At 34.6% G+C, this 22,920-nt stretch overlaps 2 protein-coding genes across 5 annotated transcripts; both read left to right on the top strand.

Moving 5' to 3' along the window:
* The first annotated feature begins 982 nt into the window (after positions 1 to 982).
* Positions 983 to 10,463, top strand: LOC106662848 (parafibromin). Its single transcript, XM_014387254.2, has 10 exons — positions 983 to 1,374; positions 1,457 to 1,562; positions 6,401 to 6,663; positions 6,730 to 6,943; positions 8,500 to 8,677; positions 8,781 to 8,965; positions 9,033 to 9,157; positions 9,226 to 9,455; positions 9,628 to 9,769; positions 9,857 to 10,463. The coding sequence occupies exons 1-10, from the start codon at positions 1,244 to 1,246 to the stop codon at positions 9,891 to 9,893; spliced, it is 1,611 nt and encodes a 536-aa protein (XP_014242740.1). The 5' UTR covers positions 983 to 1,243; the 3' UTR covers positions 9,894 to 10,463.
* A 3,991-nt stretch (positions 10,464 to 14,454) lies between these two features.
* LOC106662849 lies at positions 14,455 to 22,618 on the top strand. 4 transcript variants are annotated; one of them, XM_024228811.1, is made up of 3 exons: positions 14,455 to 14,631; positions 14,751 to 14,956; positions 22,301 to 22,618. In XM_024228811.1, exons 2-3 carry the CDS (start codon positions 14,754 to 14,756, stop codon positions 22,488 to 22,490), a joined length of 393 nt encoding a protein of 130 aa, XP_024084579.1. In that variant the 5' UTR covers positions 14,455 to 14,631; positions 14,751 to 14,753; the 3' UTR covers positions 22,491 to 22,618. The 4 variants fall into 4 exon arrangements, 3 of the variants coding, with proteins under 3 accessions (XP_024084579.1, XP_024084578.1, XP_024084580.1); XM_024228810.1 differs by having other exon boundaries at positions 14,457 to 14,631; positions 14,734 to 14,956; XM_024228812.1 differs by lacking the exon at positions 14,455 to 14,631 and having other exon boundaries at positions 14,667 to 14,956; positions 22,320 to 22,618.
* Positions 22,619 to 22,920: the final 302 nt, after the last annotated feature.

Genomic DNA, 22,920 nt, shown 5'->3' with positions numbered 1-22,920 from the left:
TGACAGACAACAAGCTAAACAAAATAAAAAGTAGTAGGAAATCATCAATTAGACAATCTAGATTTGAAGAAACAGTGTCAGAAGAATTGGCCATACCCGTCTTACTCATGGTTATTTGATGTCACGAGACCAACCACCCAAGTGTCAAAATTGTGAAGAAATCCTAACTGTAAAACACTTACTAATAGACTGGTTAGTTTGTTTCGATACAAATTTATATAATTCAGTTCTTAATAAAGGATTTCAAATTTCTTTGAAGAATGATTCAATGATAAGTCCTTGACAATGTTGTGACTGGGTCATTTTTTAAAGAATTTTTAAACCATCTATTAAAAACTTAATTATGTCAATTTGGAAACATTTGAAAGATTGTTTTGTCATGATGATGACCTCAAAATAAGTTAAAAACTTGACAATTGAATTTGTTTTTTCATCCAGGCCTTGCCAAGATCCAGAGTATTTTTTTTTTTTTTTTTTTTTTATGAGGGTTCGCAACAGCAGATGTCATATAAACCCTCAGGGTACCTAAGGGTTAGTTGTTGGGTTTGAATGCAGGGCCGCTGGATTCGAACCCAGGACCTTTACCTTACAGTGATGAGCGCCGTGTCAACGCCTAAACCGTTGTGGCCACCGATGCCCAAAGTATTTTTTCATATTACTTTGTTTTTTGATAATGCTTTGATTTTCTTAGGGTAACTGATTGAGTAGTGCTATAACTTAAAATTTACAAATATTCTTCTGGTAAATTTTTACATTTATGTTGTGTATCAACATAATAGTTTCTTTCTGAAAATAGCTTACCTTGTACTTTTTAGGAGAAGTTTGTCTCGAATTTGTAGATTCAGTTAATATAATAAAGAAATTGTGAGAGTCTGAAGAGTGAACGTCGTTGCCTGCACCTGCAGAATAAGTCGATGACGCAGACGTTAGGTTCTGCACGCAGATGGCACCAGCAGTCGTAAATAGTATCTAACAGAGGTAAACACGTTCTTCAGAAGTGAACAGCTCGGGTAAATAGTTTCCATCTGTGATTTTGCGTGTAGTTTGTGTTTTTTTCTCGTAAGGAACGAAGGCCGGAAATCGACAGGGGACCGTTTCGAGTGGGATAATAAGCCAAGAGGAACCCGAGCATATAACCTACGACTGTTCTCGTCCATGTCGCACAACTTTCCAATTCTCTTTTCTCCTTGTATCTGAAACTTAAATATTTCCTTGCTGCGTTTTTAAAAAAGACGGGTGAACGATGGCAGACCCCCTGAGCATACTGAGGCAGTACAACGTCAACAAGAAGGAGATCATCGAGAGGGACAACAATATCATATTCGGCGAGTTTTCCTGGCCCAAAGCCGTCAAGACAAATTACCTGGTTTACGGGTGAGTACTTTTACAGTTGTACTTTTTCTATCGAAGAACAATTGTAGGAACCATTGCCCAAAAATGGATTTTTAACTTTAAGGTCTGGGAAGGATGGAGCTGCAAAGGAGTACTATACACTGGAGTGCTTGCTGTTTCTTCTTAAGAACGTCCAGCTTAGCCATTCAGTTTACGTCAAGCAAGCCACTGTAAGTAGTAGTATAGCCAGAATTCCAAACCAATGATTTTTCTTTTTAACTCAGCTAGTGGCTGCTGTCAGCCGAGCTGTTCTCGTTGAATCGCATCATGCTATCTCGATTCAGTTCATTTCAGTATCGACTCTCGAGAGTTTAAAGGCATGTCAAATTTTCTTTATTAAAATAACTGATTGTGCCCTATGACCCAATTATATAGGCAAACTTGGAGAAAGTTGGACAATTAGGTTTGTAAAACCTAATCCTTAATTTTATAATCTGTGCCTTCAATGTTAATTTTAAGCGTTTTGCTTAAAATGTTAAAAATATATAACCAATCGGTATTTTTTTTTTATGTACACTAAGAGCCTGATGACACCTTTTGAAAAATAAGGGCTCACAAAATCTCCAAAACTCTTATCATCTGTTAATTATTTAATTATACATATGGTCGTCCCAGTTACCTCATATTTACAGGGCAAACTTTTAATTTGGGCAATGCTTAAAAAATTCAATTTAGTTTTTACTAGTAGTAAAATGATCAGGCAGTTTTATTTACAAATGGCTAGTTCATAGTTTGAAGGTGTTGAATTTATAAGCATACTTACTAAAAATTTATTGCTAAGATGTAAGGTGTTCGGAGTATGTAATATGGTATGGTGAAAAAGGATACTAGGAAGCAGGGTTTGCACTTCCCAGGCACTGCAGCCTTCTATCTTATTGTACCTTCCTAGTTCCTTAGCTCAGTGCAATAGACTCAATCCTTCTCTTTAGAAGTATCAGGTCATTGACTGGCGCTGCTGCATTTGATTCCCTAAGTTTTATTCCGTACGTTAGGTTAAATCTCCATTGAGCTGTTGCTTCGCATTCGAATATGATATGAGTGGCTGTTTCCTCCTCCTCATTACATAATCTGCAAATGGGATCATCATTGTATATACCCATGTTGTGTAGATGTTTTCTCAGGTGCCAGTGACCGGTTAGTAGCCCTACCACTCCTCTGAGTTTGGCCCTCTCCAATTGCAGCAGTGCTTTTGCCAGTCTTGGTGAGGGTTGTTTCATCATAAGTTTACTATGTCCAGCATTGCAAGAGTTTATCCACTTCTCCCCCTTTTCTACCTATTACATTTACTTTGTACATTTACTTTTGTTTTGTTGGGATCCATTCTGCGATGGAGGATTTTATATTTATTTTTGTTATCCCAAGAATAGGTTCGGGGCGTATGGTCTTGCAGATCCTCCTCTGGCCAGACTGTCTGCTTTCTCGTAACCCAAAATTCCCCTGTGCCCTGGCACCCAAGATATCATCAGGTTGTTGTGTTTCCCCAGGTTTAGGAGATTTTGGATACATTCACTGACTAATTTTGATGTGATTCTTTTACATGCTAATGCTTTAATGGCTGCTTGGCTATCTGATCTTATGAGGATTTTTTTATCAGTGTAACCTCTTTTAAGATTTTCCAGGGCACAAGCATTTATGGCATGTATTTCTGCTTGAAAGACCGAAGTGTACTTCCCTAATGAGTTTGTAGTTGCTCATGTTTTGGGCTTATACAGAAAGAGTATGTAATATACTGCACCCTTTGAAAACTATTGTATCCCCTGTTCTGTACTTATAGCACACTGGTGAGGTCCTATCAAGTGTCCTAATTCATCAGGGAACTTTATTGGTAGGCTCATTTCAGCGGTTGAATTTCTTCTGCGGTTATGTTGTACTTCCTCTATGGGCAAATGTGGCGCCACAGTTTTTTAGTAGGTGTCTACTGGGCTTCTTTGCATTATCTGCACGTGCCAGGTTGGGTAAGACAATCTTCTTCAGATGCCCATGTGTCCTGTTGGAATACAGAATTTTTTCCAGCTTCCTTTAATGCATTCTGTTGTTTCTTTCCTTCTAAAACTTGCTACAAAGTTCTTGGATTGTTTTTGTCCGATGAGTGAATTCCTATGCCACAGAAGGCCTCAGGACATGTCAGTGGTATAGCAGCCCTTTTCCTTGCTAGGGCGTTATTATTATAACGTTATCTCATTGCCTTCAACTCCCACATGTCCTCAAATCCAGCAGAGGGTCTTTGCATAAATTCTATCTTATAATATTATTGATTACATATATAAAGCAGGTGCCCTATGGAGTGATGCGATAGGTGATACAACATGAAGGATTCTTTCATAGCCCAATATTACTTTTATCGGCACTTGTGCATCCTGGAGCAAAGTGACAAGCGATACTACATAGCATAATATCTTTTTATGCAGTTATAATCATAAGCTCTTCAGAGGAGGATGTCATTAATGCATTTACATCAGTGAAAATCAAAAACAAGAAAATATTGAGTTCACCAATACTTTAACAAGTAACTAAACTTTTCAGCTTTAGCTTTTCTGTTATTTTTTCTGTTTGTTAAATCAGTCCTTAAATAACTTTTCAAAGAATAGTTACATAAACGTGGGTTCTGCTCAATTTAGACATCCTCCTGTTTAGCCAACATAATTTACTGACTATTCACACCATTCTGTTGCCTGGAGTGATTGAGAAGCTGGGTCACCCTAACAAACAACCACAATAATTATTGGCGTCGCATCGCGATTGCGCTGGTGTGCAGCAGTTTTGTTGCTTATGCAAGGAATGTAAGTGAAACATTGTTGAATTGGTTATCGCATCACTTGTATCACATTAGTTCGTAAGAGGAAGTATATATTTAGCTTAATGTCGATATGGGTTTATCAGACAGTTGGTTGCTTCCATAAAATATTTATGTAAGTATGTCCTATACTTAGCCATGATAGTATCTGATTTATTGCTCGTAGTAATTAAATCATGTTTGGTTAGTTTTAATTTAGGATATGTTGTTTAGATATTATTTTACAGTGATTCAATTTTTACAATTCTTTGTTCAAAATTTTTATCTACTAGAATTTGAATAACATTAGGCATTACAGCATAACCCCATGATTTAAAATAAATATATAAAAGCGAAGAAAACAATTTTGCACTACTATTACAAAGGCTTTTTATTGTTCTCTTGTAAGGAACAGTGAACAAAAGAGTATAATGTAATATTTCTTGATAGAATATCTAAATGATATCCACAACAAGCATCAGATGTCATGTTAAATAATTTTTATTTCATTGTTGGCTGATGCAAACAATTATTTAGGCTTGCAAGCCAAAGAAAGGTCTTAATTCATGTCAATAAATGAAAATTTTACCCCCCCCCCCCATTTATAATGGATTTAGTTGAGTTTGTTTCTAAAATTAACGTTAATTTCTATAATTAATTCTACTTCGAATCCACCCAGGAAGGCATATGAAATTGAAAAAGACAATTTAGATTTTTTTAAAGTTTATTTCCAAAATTAAGGGTTTGAATTGCTTAATTCTTCTTCAAATCTCCCTCTAGGTCGTTTTAAAATGAAAAAGACAATTTACAAAAAAAAAATAAAAATAAAAAAATAAAAATAATAATAATTGGGGGGAGGGTGTTTGAGTTGTTTCCAAAAGTAAGGGCTTTACTAGCTTAATTCTACTTTGAATTCACCCAGGACATGGAAAAAGACAATTTTTTTTTTTTTTTTTTTTTTTTTTTTAGTATTTTGACACTGATGAAACAAACTCAACCTACCATCAATTTGGTCTGCTTATTCTTAAGCTGGATTTCTACTGCGCGATAATCGCTTATGCAACTGTTTTGTGAAAAATGTCTTGCATTGTGGATAGCTAGCTGGGATGGCAATACTTTTGACGTGAGGATGTTTCGGGGTGAGCCGACCGCCAGTCAGTTTTTAAATGCACTTGTCTCAAGTGAATGAATGAACCAGGAGGACTGTATTCAACTTATCCGAATCATAGCTATTTTTGTGGGATTATTATATTGTGGGACTAATACTAATTTCTTTATTGAACTGCTTTCAATTGCAACGTTTTCCATGGTGAACTCAGTTGACTCAACTAGGCGACTGATATGAAGGAACAACAAGGATGAATGCCGAGCAGTGTTTTTAGAATTGAGTCAAACAGTGGTGCCAGCTGGTCACCCGCATAGGCGGACGAGTGTGAAGGGGTTGGGGGTGATTCCCAAACATTTTGCTACCACGTTACACTCCTTTACACCCGTCCGTTCAACCAGTTGAATCAATACTCATCTGTAAGAGGCTTAAGAGTTAAAGTTTAAAATATAACATAAAAGATAACTATTTAAATTGTATATCAGGGATGTAGTCTTGGTTTCAACAATTACTTAATTTTTTTAAATTTAACTAGGTTTTATTTTTTTATTAATACTCATAATTACAATATTCAAATTTCACACTTCTGTATACTTATGACCATGTTATGACTGATTATACACGTAATTACATCATTTCTTTGAGCAGCCTTTTACAGTCAAAATAGCTTGTATCCATTATTTTCATTTTTTTTTTTTTCAAAATAAAAAGTTAAATATAAATTCACAAGTTTCGTGGTCCGCTTGATCAATTAATATATTACAATTAATTAAGGTTTTCAGATGAGACAAAAAAGTCAATGGCACGAGCGGGATTCGAACCCACGATCTTCGGCTTGATACGCCGCTGCTCTACCACTTGAGCTATCGTGACCTCGATCCACTCGGACATCAACTTCCCATCTCAACCACACCTTTTGAATTTTCCCTCTTTTTTGCCATTTTTCAAATGTCGTGTAATCAATTTGATTCTCGGCGACAAATGAAATGGTTAAATATAAAAGTATTGCTTAGATGGGGCAGTATCGGGTGTATTTTCAACTCTACAGTCATATCCATGCCCCATAAAAGATACCATTATTGTTGTTCATTATTGAGTGTTTTAAATGTGTTAAAAATTTGTTTGAACAGACCGAAAACATATCAGTTGTACGCCGTCCAGACCGTAGGGATCTATTGGCATATCTCAATGGAGAGACCGTTACTTCTGTCAACATTGACAAGAGTGCTCCTCTTGAGATACCGACACAGGTCAAACGAATGGCCGAAGACAATGCGGAAAACCTTGCCAAGAAGCCTCGCCTTGAAGAAAACCAGGTGCAAAGGGGCAAACAGCAGCTTGCCGCGCGTCTTGATGCGCCGAAAGAAACTTCCGTCACGGTCAACAACATTAAGTAAATTTTTATATTATATTGTTAACAATCTTATTTAAAGTGTAACTAATTATTTTTGCATTACAGATCTCTTTCTGATGCTATGTCAGTTGAAAAAATTGCTGAACTCAAGGCTAAACGTCTAGCAACGAAACGTATAACCATTAAAAGCCAGGATGACATTCAACTCGGCTCAGACTTACGAGTCATGTTGGATTTTGATGTCGGCTTCACTAAGGACATTATCTCAAGGGAGCGCCAGTGGAGGACAAGAACAACCATTCTTCAGAGCACGGGAAAGGTGAGTTTAAACTTGGTCCAGTTAAAATTTTAAATTTGATTTATATCGGGTTGTCCGGAAAATAATGCAGGATTTTAAGTTTTCATTAAAAAAAATCTATATAAAATATTCTGTTTACGTTTACAGGATTACTCATTTGTATGAATGTCAACACTTATTAATCCTCTTCCAAATGATATTGTTTGTTTACCTCTGTAGCATTCCGCTACTTGGAAATAATTCAGTCATCCTTATAATGTCAAAGCGAGAATTTCGTACGATTTTCTTTTACGAGTTTAAACTCGGCCGAAGCGGAGCCCAAACGGCTAGAAACATTAACCAAGTCTGGGGCGAGGGTTGTGTTAATGAGTGCACTGTGCAAAGGTGGTTTAAAAAATTTCGGGAGGGAGATTTCAGCCTTGAAGATGAAGAAGGTCGTGGAAGGCCTTCCTCTCTTAATGATGATGTTCTGCGATCAGTGGTGGAAGAAAACCCCAAAACAACTGTTCGAGAACTTGCAGAGCAACTCAAAGTCAGTAAAACGACCGTCGCTGACCACCTCAAGGCGATTGGAAAAGTGAAAAAACTCGAAAATTGGGTTCCACACTCATTAAACGATCGCCAAAAAAATCAGCGCTTTGATGTTTGTGCATCACTTCTTTGTCGAAACAAAAATGACCCATTTCTGGCCAGAATTGTTACATGTGACGAAAAGTGGATTCTCTACGATAACACTAGACGTTCTGGACAGTGGCTCGACAAAGGAGAAGCTCCAATACATTTTCCAAAGCCCCCAACTCATCAAAAAAAGGTAATGGTTACGGTATGGTGGGCTTCATTTGGTTTAATACACTACAGCTTCTTAAATCCTGGCGAAACCATCAATGCTGAATCATACTGTAACCAAATTAATACCATGCATCAGAAATTGGCAGTAATGAAGCCCTCTTTGGTCAATCGGAAAGGGCCCATTTTGTTGCATGACAACGCTCGACCACATGTGTCACGTGTAACGTCACAAAAATTATTGGAGCTTGGCTATGAAACTTTGCCTCACCCACCCTACTCTCCGGACCTCTCGCCTACTGACTACCATTTTTTTAGACACCTGGACCACTACTTACAACACATAATATTCAAAAATCAAACGGAACTGGAAAATGCATTTATTGACTTTATCAATTCTAAAAATTCTGAATTCTACTCAGACGGAATTAATAAGTTACCAACACGTTGGGAGAAATGTATTGAGAGTTATTTTGATTAAAGAACATTGCTTTAAAGTAACTAGTTTCTTTTTTTTTGTTTAATACCAAAATCCTGCATTATTTTCCGGACAACCCAATAAAAGGTGCTAATATCTGATCATCCTGATCTGTGTATCATTGCTAATTTGGTGACTTGTTTTGGTATTTAGCACTGTACGTAATATAAAAGGTACTCAACTAAATAAAAATGCCATAAACCTACACCACTGAAGATGGCAAAAGCAGGCCAGGATGACTGTCAACCCCCAAAATCTCAAGGAGAAATCTGACAATTTTGCATTTATAACGGTTCGAACTTTTCTTTTGCAGCTGTTTGCAAAAAATGTTTTTGCAGTACTGCAAACCGTCAAGGCTAGAGAAGACGGACGTCACAGGCCACCGCAGCCAACCCCTGTTGTTACACCTAGGACCAATCCGATTAAAACTGTGCCTCAACCAGCTGTATATAACCGGTACGATCAAGAACGTTTCATCCGTCAAAGAGAAGGTAAATTATAATAAAATGCTTTTCCTGGTAATAAAGTGTAATTTTAAGAAAGACTAATTTAAAAAATGATGGTTTATTTAATATATTTGCAATCTTTTTATAGAGACTGAGGGATTTAAAATTGATACTATGGGTACATATCACGGCATGACTCTTAAATCAGTGACCGAAGGCAATCAGCCGAAAAAGACACCAGCCATGCCAGCGCTCCAGCATAACCAGCAGCAGCAGCAACAGCCTCAACAGACTCCTCAAACTACTCCTAGTCCTCTTGTTTCTACTGCACAGGTATTTCAATTTTTACACAGTGTAATTTAAAGGTTTACACACATTTTAATCGATTTAATTTTTACAGGCAAGACTGAACGCTTCTGTACAACAGACTAAGCGTGTCTCTAGAACACCCATTATAGTTATTCCTTCGGCAAATACCTCTTTAATTACTATGTATAACGCTAAAGAAATTCTTCAGGATTTAAAGTAAGCCAGATTAACAATTATTTAGTAGTAAAGTAAGAATTATTTTATTAATTATAATTATTATTCAGATATGTAAGTACTGAAGAGAAAAGAAAACTCGGTGAAAAAAGAGCCAATGAAGTGTTACTTCAAAGGAGAAAGGACGGAAATCTCACAGTTCCATACAGGGTCATCGACAATCCTGGGAAATTGAGTCAGACCGATTGGGACAGAGTGGTCGCGGTTTTTGTTATGGGGCCCGCCTGGCAATTTAAGGGCTGGCCGTGGGGCGGAAACCCAGTGGAGATATTTTCAAAAAGTAAGATCAACCCCTTTATTGACTGATTTTTATTTTTTATTAAACCAATTGTCACTTAAAATGCATTTGAGTTACATCTAAACCTGCAAAAAACTCATTGGAGCGATCAAGTGATTTAACATACCTGCAGACCAACATCCACCGCTAATTTTAAAAAATTTTTTTTTTTCAGTTTGCGCCTTTCATTTGAAATATGATGAAATGAAATTGGACAACAACGTAGGACGATGGGCAGTTTGTGTGCTTCAGCTTTCAAGAACAAAACGGCATTTGGATAGAGCTGCGCTTATGGTCTTCTGGGAAAAATTAGACAAGTAATAATAATAATAATATATATTCTTAATTATTCACAATTCATAAACAGAATTAATTATTTTCTTGTTTGTTTGTTTTTTTCCCAGGCATATGATAAAATACAAACCACATCTACGCTTCTAGGAAATTCAAATTGAACTGATGCTCAAACTCTAGATCTTCAAATTAGGGGGAAAAAATTCAATTAGTTGAACTTTCCAAATCTTATAATCACGTCTTCATAGATAGACAATAAGTGATCAAATAGTATGATTTTGGATTTTCCAAGTCTCATTTTAAATTTTATACTTTCAAGATGTTGTATATAATTGTAAATACAAAAGGCATATATCTTGAACACCTTCATTGATAGAAAACAAAAAACGCTTTTAAATATATCACCCCTTTGACTTAAATTTGAAGATAAATACATATTTATTATGTGAACAACTTGTACATATTCTCTGATGTAAATACGATGACATTAACCGAAAGAAAAAAAACAAACATAGTCTGTGTCATTCAATTGTTTTGGTGAACATTGATAACGTTTTTAATCCATTTTCAGTATTTTTAATTTCTACTAAAGTAGAAAGCCATTTTAATTTGATGAACTTATTTTTAAATATGAATATATATGAATGTATATTACAGTTGACAAAAGTTCTCTTTCGATGTACACTTGTTAGGAAAAAAAAATCAATACAATTTTTATTTATTTATTTATTTTCCCCACTCCTTTTCCTTTTCATATCTAAACTACAAACAAGTAAACGAAACATTTACATTAATTAATTAAGGTTTTAGTTGAGATAAAAAAGTCAATGGCACGAGTGGGATTCGAACCCACGATCTTCGGCTTGATACGCCGCTGCTCTACCACTTGAGCTATCGTGACCTCGATCCACTCGGACACCAACCTCCCTTCTCAATCACACCTTTTGAATTTTCCCTCCATTTTGCCATTTTTCAAATGTTTAGATGTCCCATGTAAAGATGGGAGGTTGATGTCCGAGTGGATCGAGGTCACGATAGCTCAAGTGGTAGAGCAGCGGCGTATCAAGCCGAAGATTGTGGGTTCGAATCCCGCTCGTGCCATTGACTTTTTTATCTCAACTAAAAACCTTAATTAATTGTATGATATTAATTGGTCAAGTGGACGACGAAACTAGTGAATTCACATTAATATTTTGCCCAAGAAATATACATTAGAACATGCACTCAAAGACGGACACTCATATTTTGATGTTTATTAAACTATATGGTTTTTTTTATCATTGTATTAATTACAAACATTAATTTTAATGTAAAACAAATTAAAGACATAAATTCAAGTTTTAATAAAAATTATTTTATTATGATGGTTTGAAATAAAATTCACCAAAACACTAGAAAATCAGATAGATGATCATTATGATAAATTATAATTTAACTAACAATTTATTACTCGGTTTTGCTCTTAATAAACCTCTTAAGGTGGACAGATGGGCCCACAAATTCTAGAACTTTCTCAATTCCTTAGTGTAGTCAAACTTCAAAGATCCATTATGTTAATCATGGCGGTACAGTCATCATAACTGTCTTTAAAAAGGCTGTGACTTATGCATAGAACATAAAGCAAAGTTTTCTCCACATCCTGATCATCTGATTGCCTCGAACCAAACCGGCACTCATCTGTGATGGGAACTGCCACCTATTATTCAAGAGTCCAAACGATGATTTATGAATATCGCCATTCTACTCGATGCCTCTTCAGTAATAGAAAATCTGATGCAGTACATCTAGAGACTAGGCTTTTCTCACGAAGCCTTCTGATGGCGTTTAGAGCTCACTTTTACATTACAAACCATTTGGATATGACTACCTACAGTCATTAAATGGTGGTTTATAGTGCGGTAAGAGCAATAAAATGATCATCACTAGCCATCGTACATTGCAGTTGACCAAACCTTCTCTTCAATAGAGACTTGTGGTGGCCCTAATCTGCTGTGGACTAATAAATATCTTGTAAAACAACACAATATAATATAATTGCCACTTAGCTATAATCATCTTTGATAAATTACTTAAATCATTGGCTTGGAGATTTGATCAAATATGTTAGTGATGATATAACCAATCGATATAGTAACTCATGAATAACAATAAAATATATTTTACATGTTGTTTCAACTTCATGGAGGTCATTAGATAGGTGAAAAAAGGAAAAGACTAATTGTTGAGTTCACCAAGCTTTCGGCAACTTACAGTGCCATCATCAGGACATTCCCAAGAGTGCAGAAAACGTTTAACTTGGTAAAACTATAGTAAAAACGTCTTGGGTTTAAGGTTATGATGCACATGGCCAGCAAATTACATTTAACATGGTGAAAACAGTCATCTATATAAAATTATCAATAATTATTAATATACACTATTTAAATTAACAAAAACAATAAATTATAATAAAATTTAACAGTATCTAATAAAAATCCATATGATTGTGGTTCAACAATTTTGTTCTGACTAGCAATTTCTTATAGGTAACAATTATGATCACAGAATATTTTGACTAGAATTATTGCTATTTATAGACTATGTACACAGGATTAACTCCCTCTCTCTCATTAACGTTAATCCTGTCTTTATAGGATAATTCTTGTCAAAATACTCTGTGATCATAAATGTTACCTATAAGAAATTGCTAGTCAGAACAAAATTGTTGAACCACAATCATATGGATTTTTATTAGGTACTATTAAATTTTATTATAAATTATTGTTTTTGTTAATTTAAATAGTGTATATTAATAATTATTTATAATTTTATATAGATGACTGTTTTCATCCTTTTTTTCCCCCTCGGCCATGCATTTTCCTTCCTGTTTTCCGCAGTCTATAGAATTTACTATGTTTCTTTCTAAATGTTGTTGTCTTTTATATTTTGATGTCATTATTTTTTATAAAGGTTATTAAACTGTCAAATACTGGAATATTTTTTGTGTCACGCAATATATTTGTTGGGAACACTACTCCGTGCTTTCTTAAATTCTCATATAATTCCTCTCTACCTTTGTTTCTGCTGGGGGCATGTTAATATGACATGTTCCGAGTCGGCATATGTTTCTCGGTCACAGTCGCAATTTGCGTTTTCACTTGTTAAATGTAATTTGCTGGCCATGTGCTTCATAACCTTAAACCCAAGAAGTTTTTACAATAGTTTTACCATGTTAATCGTTTTCTGCACTCTTGGGAAAGTATGTACATTATTTTATTTTGTTAACTGTTAATTTTATATTATTTATTTTTATATTTTTTAATTTTTAATAAATAGGCCCTGATGATGGTACTGTAAGTTGCCGAAAGTTTGGTGAACTCAACAATTAGTCTTTTCCTTTCTTCACCTGTCTAATGACCTCCATGAAGATTGAAACTCCACATAGATTATCTGCAGGTCGATCAACAAACATCATATCTTCGGATTTATTTACTATCGATGAAATATGTAATGAAAAGGACATATTGGTCTGAAACTTGGCTCCTAAGTCTTTAATGTAATTGACATTTAAAACAATATTAATTAATATTTTACATTAATTAAGGTTTTTAGTTGAGATAAAAAAATTAATGGCACGAGCGGGATTCGAACCCACGATCTTTGGCTAGATACGCCGCTGCTCTACCACTTGAGCCATCGTGAACTCGATCCACCCGGACACCAACTTCCCATCTCAACCCCACCTTTTGAATTTTCCCTCCTTTTTGACATTTTTCAAGATGATCAGATTGGATTCTCGACGAAAAATGAAATGGCCACGGAGAGCTTTTAGTGAAGTATACTTCATTTTAAATCATTAAATTAACTAATTTCGTGGTCCGCTTGACCAATTAATATATTACAATTAATTAAGATTATTAATTCGACTAATTAATATTATAAGAAGAACAGAGTGATTTAAGAGACACTATAGAAAGAAGTTGAAGCGTTTATATTACAATTATTTTTATGAAAACAACGCATTATTACCGAAACTTTTGTAAGAGAATTATGTTCTGAGCACTCAAAATTCATAATAAATTTTAAGATCATCTGCAAATAGAAGAAAAACATAACAAATGAAAGAATCAATAATGTCAATGAATAAAAGAAACAATAGCGGTCCTAAGTGAGAACCCTGTGGGAGGCCAGAAAAAGCAAGAAATTCCAAAGAAAGGGAAGAACGAATAATTTGTAAATTATTTTTAAGATAATTTTGAAACCACATATCCGATACTGGTGAATTTTATTTCAAAGAGAGTCAATATTTACAGATCAAAACGTTAAATCTTTCACGAAGGCATATTAAACCGATCAAATGCCTAAAAGTGAACGCATTTTTCAAAGCGTGGGCATAAATTAGGGTCAAACCATAATATATCTGGCTTGAGGAGTAAAATCTCCAGGAACCAGACTTACAAAAGTCTATAATAGGCTTTTTAAGTCAAATGTATACATATCCACATCTTCATATCATACTACCTGTGTGTTGCAGAAGAAAGGTCATAATTCTATAATTACTTTTTTCATATCATTCAAATTATCAAATAAAAATCATGGAATGGCCAAAAATGCTAGGTGAAAAATACAAAATCGAACTTCCTTGATTTTTTCTTCCACTTGTCCTGGGTATTAGTATTTATTTGTATTAATGTAGGTATCTAATAAATAAAAAGATGTTTTGGCTTTGAATACAGCTTAGATTAATACGGTGCGAGATAAGAAAACGTTCTGCTGGTCCTTTTTTGTTTTTATTCGTCTTTCCACGATTTGTTAATACAAATAAAAACAAAAAAGGACTATCTGAACTAGGACAAGGACTATTCCACATCATCTCATATTTCAGAGATGAAAATGGGCTGAAAAGGTAATTATTTTATTCACCTATACAGAAGAGAAAATCATATGATGTTAAAATAGATTCGGATATAGAAAACTCAAAATTTTTTTTTAATTTCTCACAAATAAGGGCACTCAAAATTCCAGGCGATGTCTCGGCGTTTATACGTCGGTTGGATGGTCGCCAAGACGATCCAGATCCTCGAGAAGGAAAAGGGCGTCACCTACCCGAAGATAATGAGATATCTGATTTCCGAGAGTAGCTTGGAAGTGACGCCGAGGACGATCGCCGAGGTGAAAAAAGCTCTCAAGAACTTCCTAAAGCGGGGTTTTATCGTGAGGAACAAGCTGAGGTACAAGCTGAGAAAGTGCAAAAAGTTCCTCCACTTCCTCCACTCGATAAATATCCACCCCTGGGAAGGCGAAGATGAGTAAGACGATCCCATCCTGAGTCATCCGTTAGAGCATGTCGTTGAACAAATTTTACGACCGATTGTTAACACTGTGGCCCTGTCAAAAACGTGATGTGCTTGGAAGGCAGACGCGAAATATCACTTGGCTATTTTCCATTCCTAAAATAAAAGTCCCCATAAATAAATTGTGCTTTCATATGTTATTATTTAAGATTCAAGCTGACTTCTTTCGAATTTCACAATTTTCAACTGTTTCGAACAGTTGATAATATAAAAATTATGCATGAAAACAAAACGAGCTCTTTAAATACAACGTTTATCGTAGGCTGATTTGGGTTGTGAAAATTAAACAGAAATGCATATTAACCTGTCCTACGCGGTCCGCCTATTCTCGCTTTTAGCTTGAACTCCCTTAAGCTTTGTATCTTTCTATTAGTTTCAAAATAAAAAATCCAACTTTCAAAATAGACAAAGCAATTCAGAATTATAATGCCTATTCAGGCTTGAGCAGGTGAATTGTCCCTTAAAATCCAAGTTTGTATTTATTAGCTTATTCAATAAAAAGTATTTTTGAAATTTTAAATAATAAAATTTTTTATAAAAAATTAAATAAAATAATAAAGAAACCATAAAGTTTTAAGTTATAGGACTTATTCAGTTTTGAGCAGGTAAATCGTTCCTGAATATCCTAATTTGTGTTTATTAGCTTATGCAAAAAAAAGCACTTTTGAAATTTAAAATAATAAAAAATATTAGAAAAACAAAATAAAAAGGTATATTGCCCCTTAACATCCTAGCTTCTGTTTATTAGCTTATACAATAAAAAGTACTTTTGAAATTTAAAATAATAAAAAACTAATAGAAAAAACAAAATAAAAAGGTGAATTGCCCCTTAACATCCTGGCTTCTGTTTATTAGCATATACAATAAAAAGTACTTTTGAAATTTAAAATAAAAACTATTAGAAAAAACAAAATAAAAAGGTGAATTGCCCCTTAACATCCTAGCTTCTGTTTATTAGCTTATACAATAAAATTAGAAAAAACAAAATAAAAAGGTGAATTGCCCCTTAACATCCTAGCTTCTGTTTATTAGCATATACAATAAAAAGTAATTTTGAAATTTAAAATAATAAAAAATAGAAAAAACAAAATAAAAAAGTGTATTGCCCCTTAACATCCTAGCTTCTGTTTATTAGCTTATACAATAAAATTAGAAAAAACAAAATAAAAAGGTGAATTGCCCCTTAACATCCTTGCTTCTGTTTATTAGCATATACAATAAAAAGTACTTTTGAAATTTAAAATAATAAAAACTATTAGAAAAAATCAAATAAAAAAGTAAGCAAAATGTCTAAATTATAAGACTTTTTCAGTCTTGAGTAGGTGAATCGTTTCCGAACATCCTAGTTTGTGTCTATTAGCTCATACAGTAAAAAGTACTTCCGAATTGTAAAATGATAAAAAACACTAAAAAAATAAATACATAGAAAGTTTAAACTAGAAGACTTTTCCGGTAGTTGAAAGCAGTTGAATCTGGTTAGTCGGTACATCAGATTTTAGTTGCTCATAATTTTATTGATTTATATTTACATTATTAATTGTTCTACTTTTTTAAAACGTAGCGAAAAATAAATAGGCTCGTGTAAAGGTAGATGTCACTTCTTTTGTAATCGAAGTTTAATATCACTTTCTAATTTCATAAAAAGGTTTAAGAACGTTGACCTGATGCCTTCAAAAGGGCCTCAGTTACAAATCCCGTAATCCTTTAACACCGGATTAAAAAGGCCCGAGCTGTCCCTTCTTAGATACCCGACCAGGTGCAGCCTGCGGGATTTCCAGTATACGTTGGAATATGAATGGACTTTTTGAAAAAATGGCCCCTATATATCGTCCTTTTTATGAAACTTTGTCGTTTATCTTATTAAAAGACCTTTCTTTAAATTTCTACATTTTTCACGTTATTTCCTTTTCTTCTACCTTTTACTTGTTTTTATTTCCTTTTCTTCTACTTTTTCTTTTTTTTAAGGTAGAAGAAAAGAAGTTAGGAGAAGTTAAAAAAGTATAGAGAGTTAAAGAAAGATCTAAACTAAGAAGCAAAGAAAACTAGTGGGCATGTAAGCTAAAAAGAAGAAACAACGATTACGAGAGAAAAAGAAAGCTAGGCGGAAAGGAAGTAGTTAGATGAAGCATAATTATAAAAGGGAAAGAGAATAAAAGAGGACGGATGTGGAACAGAAGCTCTTAAATCAATAGAAAGGTAGAGATAGAAAGAAAAAATCAGAAAGATTGTAAGAAAGAAAACAAGTATGTGACATAGGAAGAAAAAATAATGATAGGAAGGAGGGTGAGAGGAAGGGGGAGAGAGAGAAAGTGTGAAAGGGAAAGAGATAGAAAAGAGTGAGAGAGAGTGAGTGGGTGAGAGAGAGAAAGTATGAAAGGAAAAGGGAAAGAGATAGAAGAGAGTGAGAGTGAGTGAGTGAGTGAAAAGTGTGAAAGGGAAAGAGATAGAAAAGAGTGAGAGAGAGTGAGTGGGTGAGAGAGAGAAAGTATGAAAGGAAAAGGGAAAGAGATAGAAGAGAGTGAGAGTGAGTGAGTGAGTGAAAGAGAGAGAGAGAGAGAGAGAGTCAGTTTCAAGTTTCAATAATTACCATAAAATCATGTCCTTTATTTCAAAATATTGGTCCTAATATTTGGATCCATCAAGCTTAGCTACATTGTACAACCATGTTTTTCGATAAATATTTCCAAAGTCGTCTGACAGAAAAATCAGCACAGTTTAGGTCTTGTAAGGGTTTCAGTCATTACGAACAGATTTAATAAATTAAATATTTATTGAACATAAAATAGTAAAATCAGAACATCAAAGTTAAAAAAAAGGATTATCCATAGAGATGAGCGCACAGAAAAATGGTGGACAGAAGTACAAGACGATTTCAATATTTTCGATACATGCTGTTACGAGACACCTTCATGTAACGATACCTCCGTTCGTTCTTTTCTAATCCACCTCTTCTCAAAAATAACTTGAGTGCTTTTTTCGTAAGGGAAACAAGCTTTTTCGACTTTTCCAGACCAGTCCTCTGCGCAACATAGTTGGTTACTTTCCTGATTGTGACACCCTTTCGCTTCTGCATGCAGTCGACCGCCTCCGCGACCAGCAGAGCCACTTGCTCGAACGTTACATTTGGATCCATTTAAAATAATTTATTTTCCCTAGATTAGACTACTAAATACGATCCAATTTAACTAATGAGAGTTTAAAATTTTTACCATGTTTTATTTTTATCAATTTCAAACCGGCTCATATGTTCATCAGACATTTGTTCATCTTTTGCGATTGAACGCTAGTCTATTCTAGTGAGATATAAACGTGAAAAAGCTATAATTTACGTTAGAAAAACAAAAAATAAGAAAGAAATGAACAGTCAAACATAACAAGAAAAAGTCTGCTACAAGATGGCGTTTTCTCCAACAGTATTTATTCATATTAACCATGAAATGAAAACCTCGACAAAGAATTTGTGTTGTTTAGTTGAATAATTTTTATTTAGACGTAGCTAATCAGATTGATCCGTTTAATCTCGAGTGTTAACCATATTTCGGCTTTACGCCATCTTGGATTTAGTCTCTTTTCCAGGCGTAAGGGATTGTTATAAAAAAACTTTCCAGCCAAACAACTTTAAACGATCTTCATCAACTTAGATAATAAAATTATTAATGACAGTTATGACTAAATTGTTGGATATGTTGAATTTCTAGTACTTGATTTGGTTTAAACTTTGTTAATTCTACTTTCGGCCTGGAAGCTGCGTGCTTCTTTATTTTATTCCAGTTTAATTCATTTTATACCTTACATAATACGCCTTGGATACGTGCTAATTACTTGTATTAAAAATATCATTAAACGCATGTTTATTAAAAGGCAGGAACATTCGTTAAATTGTTGACATAAAAGAGAGAACTGGGAGGAGTAACATTAATGGAGTTTAAGCCTTTTCTATGGCATTTAGTACATCACGAGAAACGCTTCGCATTAAACATAAATAAATAAACAGACGCATAATTTATATCGTCATTCTAGGAATTCACAGCCGAAAAAAAAAGATCTCCGAGGAAATTTACTGAAATCATGAGATGAATGAATGCGCTCATACCGGCATTGGCCCTGCGCAAAGGGACTGTCAAGGGTTAAGTAAGGTTTCGAAAACATTTTTTTTTTAATTCCATTTTTCCACTAGACTCGAAAAATCCAGCCCTTTCATTTCAATTGAATTTTGATAAAAATATGTCGGACGTTTTGTCAGAAACTGGTACGGATCTGCTGGCATAAAAAGGAATTGTCTAAGGACCGTTCTGGGGAATCGCACGCACAGTGCGGCCTACGGAACCACGTAAGTAGATCATTTTCACTTTTACATGATTGATCATGTGATTTTTTTGAGGGGGTGAATGAAATTTTATATAAATACATCAAATGATGTATTATAAAGTTCGTCCGTGTTTCGACAGGAATAGTTTTTAGTTTGAAATCGTAGTAAAACAATATTAAAACCCGCTAACTTTTTTAAATGTTTTTTTATGTTATAAAACTTACGAGTTCGATTCTTCATTATAAATTGAATATTCCAACAAAATTTGACTCGAGTCCCGTTCGGATGCACATTTTGGAAAGAATTTGTTAAAACATTTCATAAGAATCTTAAAGAAATAAATGGAACGTTTTGACCGACAGCGGATGTTTTGGTTTGGGCTTTACACACAGTTTTGCAAAACCAAAAAAAGAGGGAATTTTGAATCGCGTGTTTTTTTTGTTTTTTTTTTAATAAATAAATAAAACAAAAATAAAGTCCCCCTAATTATAAAAAAACGCCATTTTACTCACGACACTAGTTTTGGTGTAAAATTTTCATAATTGTTTGAACTTTATGAAATTTGTGGGATATTTCCGTGCGGTCCGCCGGGTGATAAACCTGCAATTTGGTGTTACTGGTCATTTTGATCTGCCGAGAGCCGCGGTTCGGCCTGGCAGATTTGTTCCGGCACTTCGCCGTAGGTAGGTCCATGGAATTTCATCAATTTGAAAGATGGTTTGTTACTGTTTCTACGGTATTCCCCTTGCATGTAAACTTTTAAATCCTTATTCAACAATATTAATCCTTTTATTGATATTTTGTTTTTATAATTGTTTACGTTGACTGAACCTTTTATACAGCTACGTATCTATACCGGTTTTGAATTTCAAAAGTTGCGATGAGAAAGTTCAGATAAAAATAGTGCTTGGTGCTTTGCTGAGTATTTAAATAGTTATAAACAGATTGTATGAAAGCGGAAACGAAATTTGATGCACCTCAGCAGACCCGATCTTTATTTTTACCCTAAAACTTCATTTTTCGTCGTCCAAAGCCCCTGTTTGTTTCCATGAAATAAGAATAACCAAAATCACAGCCACCGAGATTATTAACTCACACTTTTCCTTGTTCCTACAGCGTCTTTTTTTAGAGGAAATATTGACCTTTCAGGAAGGAAAACGTCGGATGTTGGACTAGTTTTATTCTAAAAGCTCTTATCTATAGGTTATCAGCCAACACCGTTGCGAAGGTTTTGTAGTGACAAAAATCTAGTTGATTTACAATCTCCTTAAAAAAGTATGTTTAATTTAAGCGAAGATAGCCTTGAGGGATTGTCATTGTTCGAATCGCTTCCGGTAGCGCGTTGTGGACGTGCCGTGGAGGTTCTCCATTTTGTACCAGAATGCATGATCCTGGGGGGAAATTTGTAAACTACACTTTGGGAGTTTCATCCTGCCTAAAGAAAACAAATAAATTATTGGATGGCTCAGAAGCCAGGGACCTCATATGCCCGCCAAGCGAGGTCCCACTTTGTTCAATGCCAGTCAGATTAAACCACAACAAAAATAAATTGTATCGCACTGATTCCAATTAATAACATTCTCTAAAAATTCACTAGTTTCGTGGTCCGCTTGACCAAGTAATATCATACAATTAATTAAGGTTTTTAGTTGAGATAAAAAAGTCAATGGCACGAGCGGGATTCGAACCCACGATCTTCGGCTAGATACGCCGCTGCTCTACCATTTGAGGTATCGTGACCTCGATCCACTCGGACACCAACTTCCCATCTCAACCTCACCTTTTGAATTTTCCCTCCTTTATGCCATTTTTCAAAATTTTATCTCAACTAAAAAACCTTAATTAATTGTAATGTATCAATTGGTCAAGCGGACCACGAAATTAGTGAATTTAATGATTTAAAATGAAGTAAATTAATTAATTGTTTCGATCTTTATTGAGATCATCTTTAGGACCTGGGATTTACAAACATTGTTTAAATTTAACAAATACATGTCGAAAAAAAGTGAATGTATACAATGCAAACAAATATTTTTTTATATTCAATCAAAGTATTTCACTCACTCAAAGTGTTTGTTTTCATCGTATGTGTGCCATTTTTGCGTGTGTTGTTGAGAGTGCCAGTGAGATATTGCTGTTTTATGTTTATATACGTTGGATTTTGAAGGGACGCGGAAGGAAGTTGGTATAGAAAAAACATTTTTGTATAAGGCTTCTTGTTTTCACCTCAAAGAAGCCGACTCCATATGTTAGTTTATTAAATTTAAACGGTTTCATAGAAAAATCCCCTTCCGCCTTTGTAAGTCACTCGTTCAAAGTTGTCAATGGATCTTGTTTCCTTCTCGATCCCTGCTTCTTTAAATCGGAAAATATAAAGCCAATTTTAATATGCAAATTTGGAGATCGTGCATTCTCAGCACGACACACAGTACTGACACACATGCACAGAAAACAAACACTTTGACCCCTGGAGATGATCTCAATAAAGATCTTTGTTTTTCTAAAACCTACGTCACACGAGACGGCATCTCAAGATCTCCGAATAATCATTAATTAACGGTCACTAAACACCACACACACTTTAATATGAAATGTACATACATTAAAATTAATTCTACGAGTGTGGTGATTAGTGACCGTTAATCGATGTTTATTTAGAAATCGTGAGATGCGGTCTGGTGTGATGTAGGTTTCAGAAAAACATTTTCTTTATCGTGCCAACGTTTCGATCTTTATTGAGATCATCTTCAGGGCTCAAAGTGTTTGACTTCTGTGAAGATGATCTCAATAAAGATCGAAACGTTGGCACGATAAAGAAAATGTTTTTCTGAAATCTACATCACACCAGACCGCATCTCACGATTTCAAATAAATATTAATTCTACGATTTTATTTTTACAATTTTTTTTCAGTTCCTCCTCATTTCCACAGGCCAGATCGAAATGCCGGAGATCACCAAGATTGACTCGCCATCGACATCTGGCAAAGATACGCCATCCTCCAGGACGAGGAGGACTTCCAGGCCGAACAGAAAAGACCATTACAACAACATTTACAAATACAACTTCATGCTTACAGACGAAGAAATCGCTGAGGATTTAGCTGTGATAAGAAAAGCCTTGGAAGCGGTGGAAAAATGAAAGTGAAACATGTACAAAGTGGTTTTAACTGTTACACGATAGCTAAACGCTAGTTATGTATAACCATCTCTAATATATTTATTTGTTCTATTTGAGTTTTTTTTTTAAACAAAAGGAAAGTGGATTTCTACTAGATCGAAAAATTGTGGGTTAAAATAAAACGTATAAATATCAACCCCGAGGGCATCCAGATGTGTTGAATAAAACTGTTAATATCATCACGTGGATAAATTGCGAATTTTACATTCTGACATGTAAATAAAAACTGTAAACTAACCATTGTTTTAATTGACTACTTGCCTTTTTTCTCTCAAAAACTGCGTACACCACCTACAAATGAGGTAATAAAGGCAAAATAGTTTTATTTTATGTTTACAAACGTTCGTTTGGTA

The sequence above is a fragment of the Cimex lectularius genome, unplaced genomic scaffold (genome assembly GCF_000648675.2).
Source record: "Cimex lectularius strain Harlan isolate CLEC.00 unplaced genomic scaffold, Clec_2.1 scaffold256, whole genome shotgun sequence".
Classification (NCBI taxonomy): domain Eukaryota; kingdom Metazoa; phylum Arthropoda; class Insecta; order Hemiptera; family Cimicidae; genus Cimex; species Cimex lectularius.
This window is presented reverse-complemented; position numbering and strand designations above follow the sequence as displayed.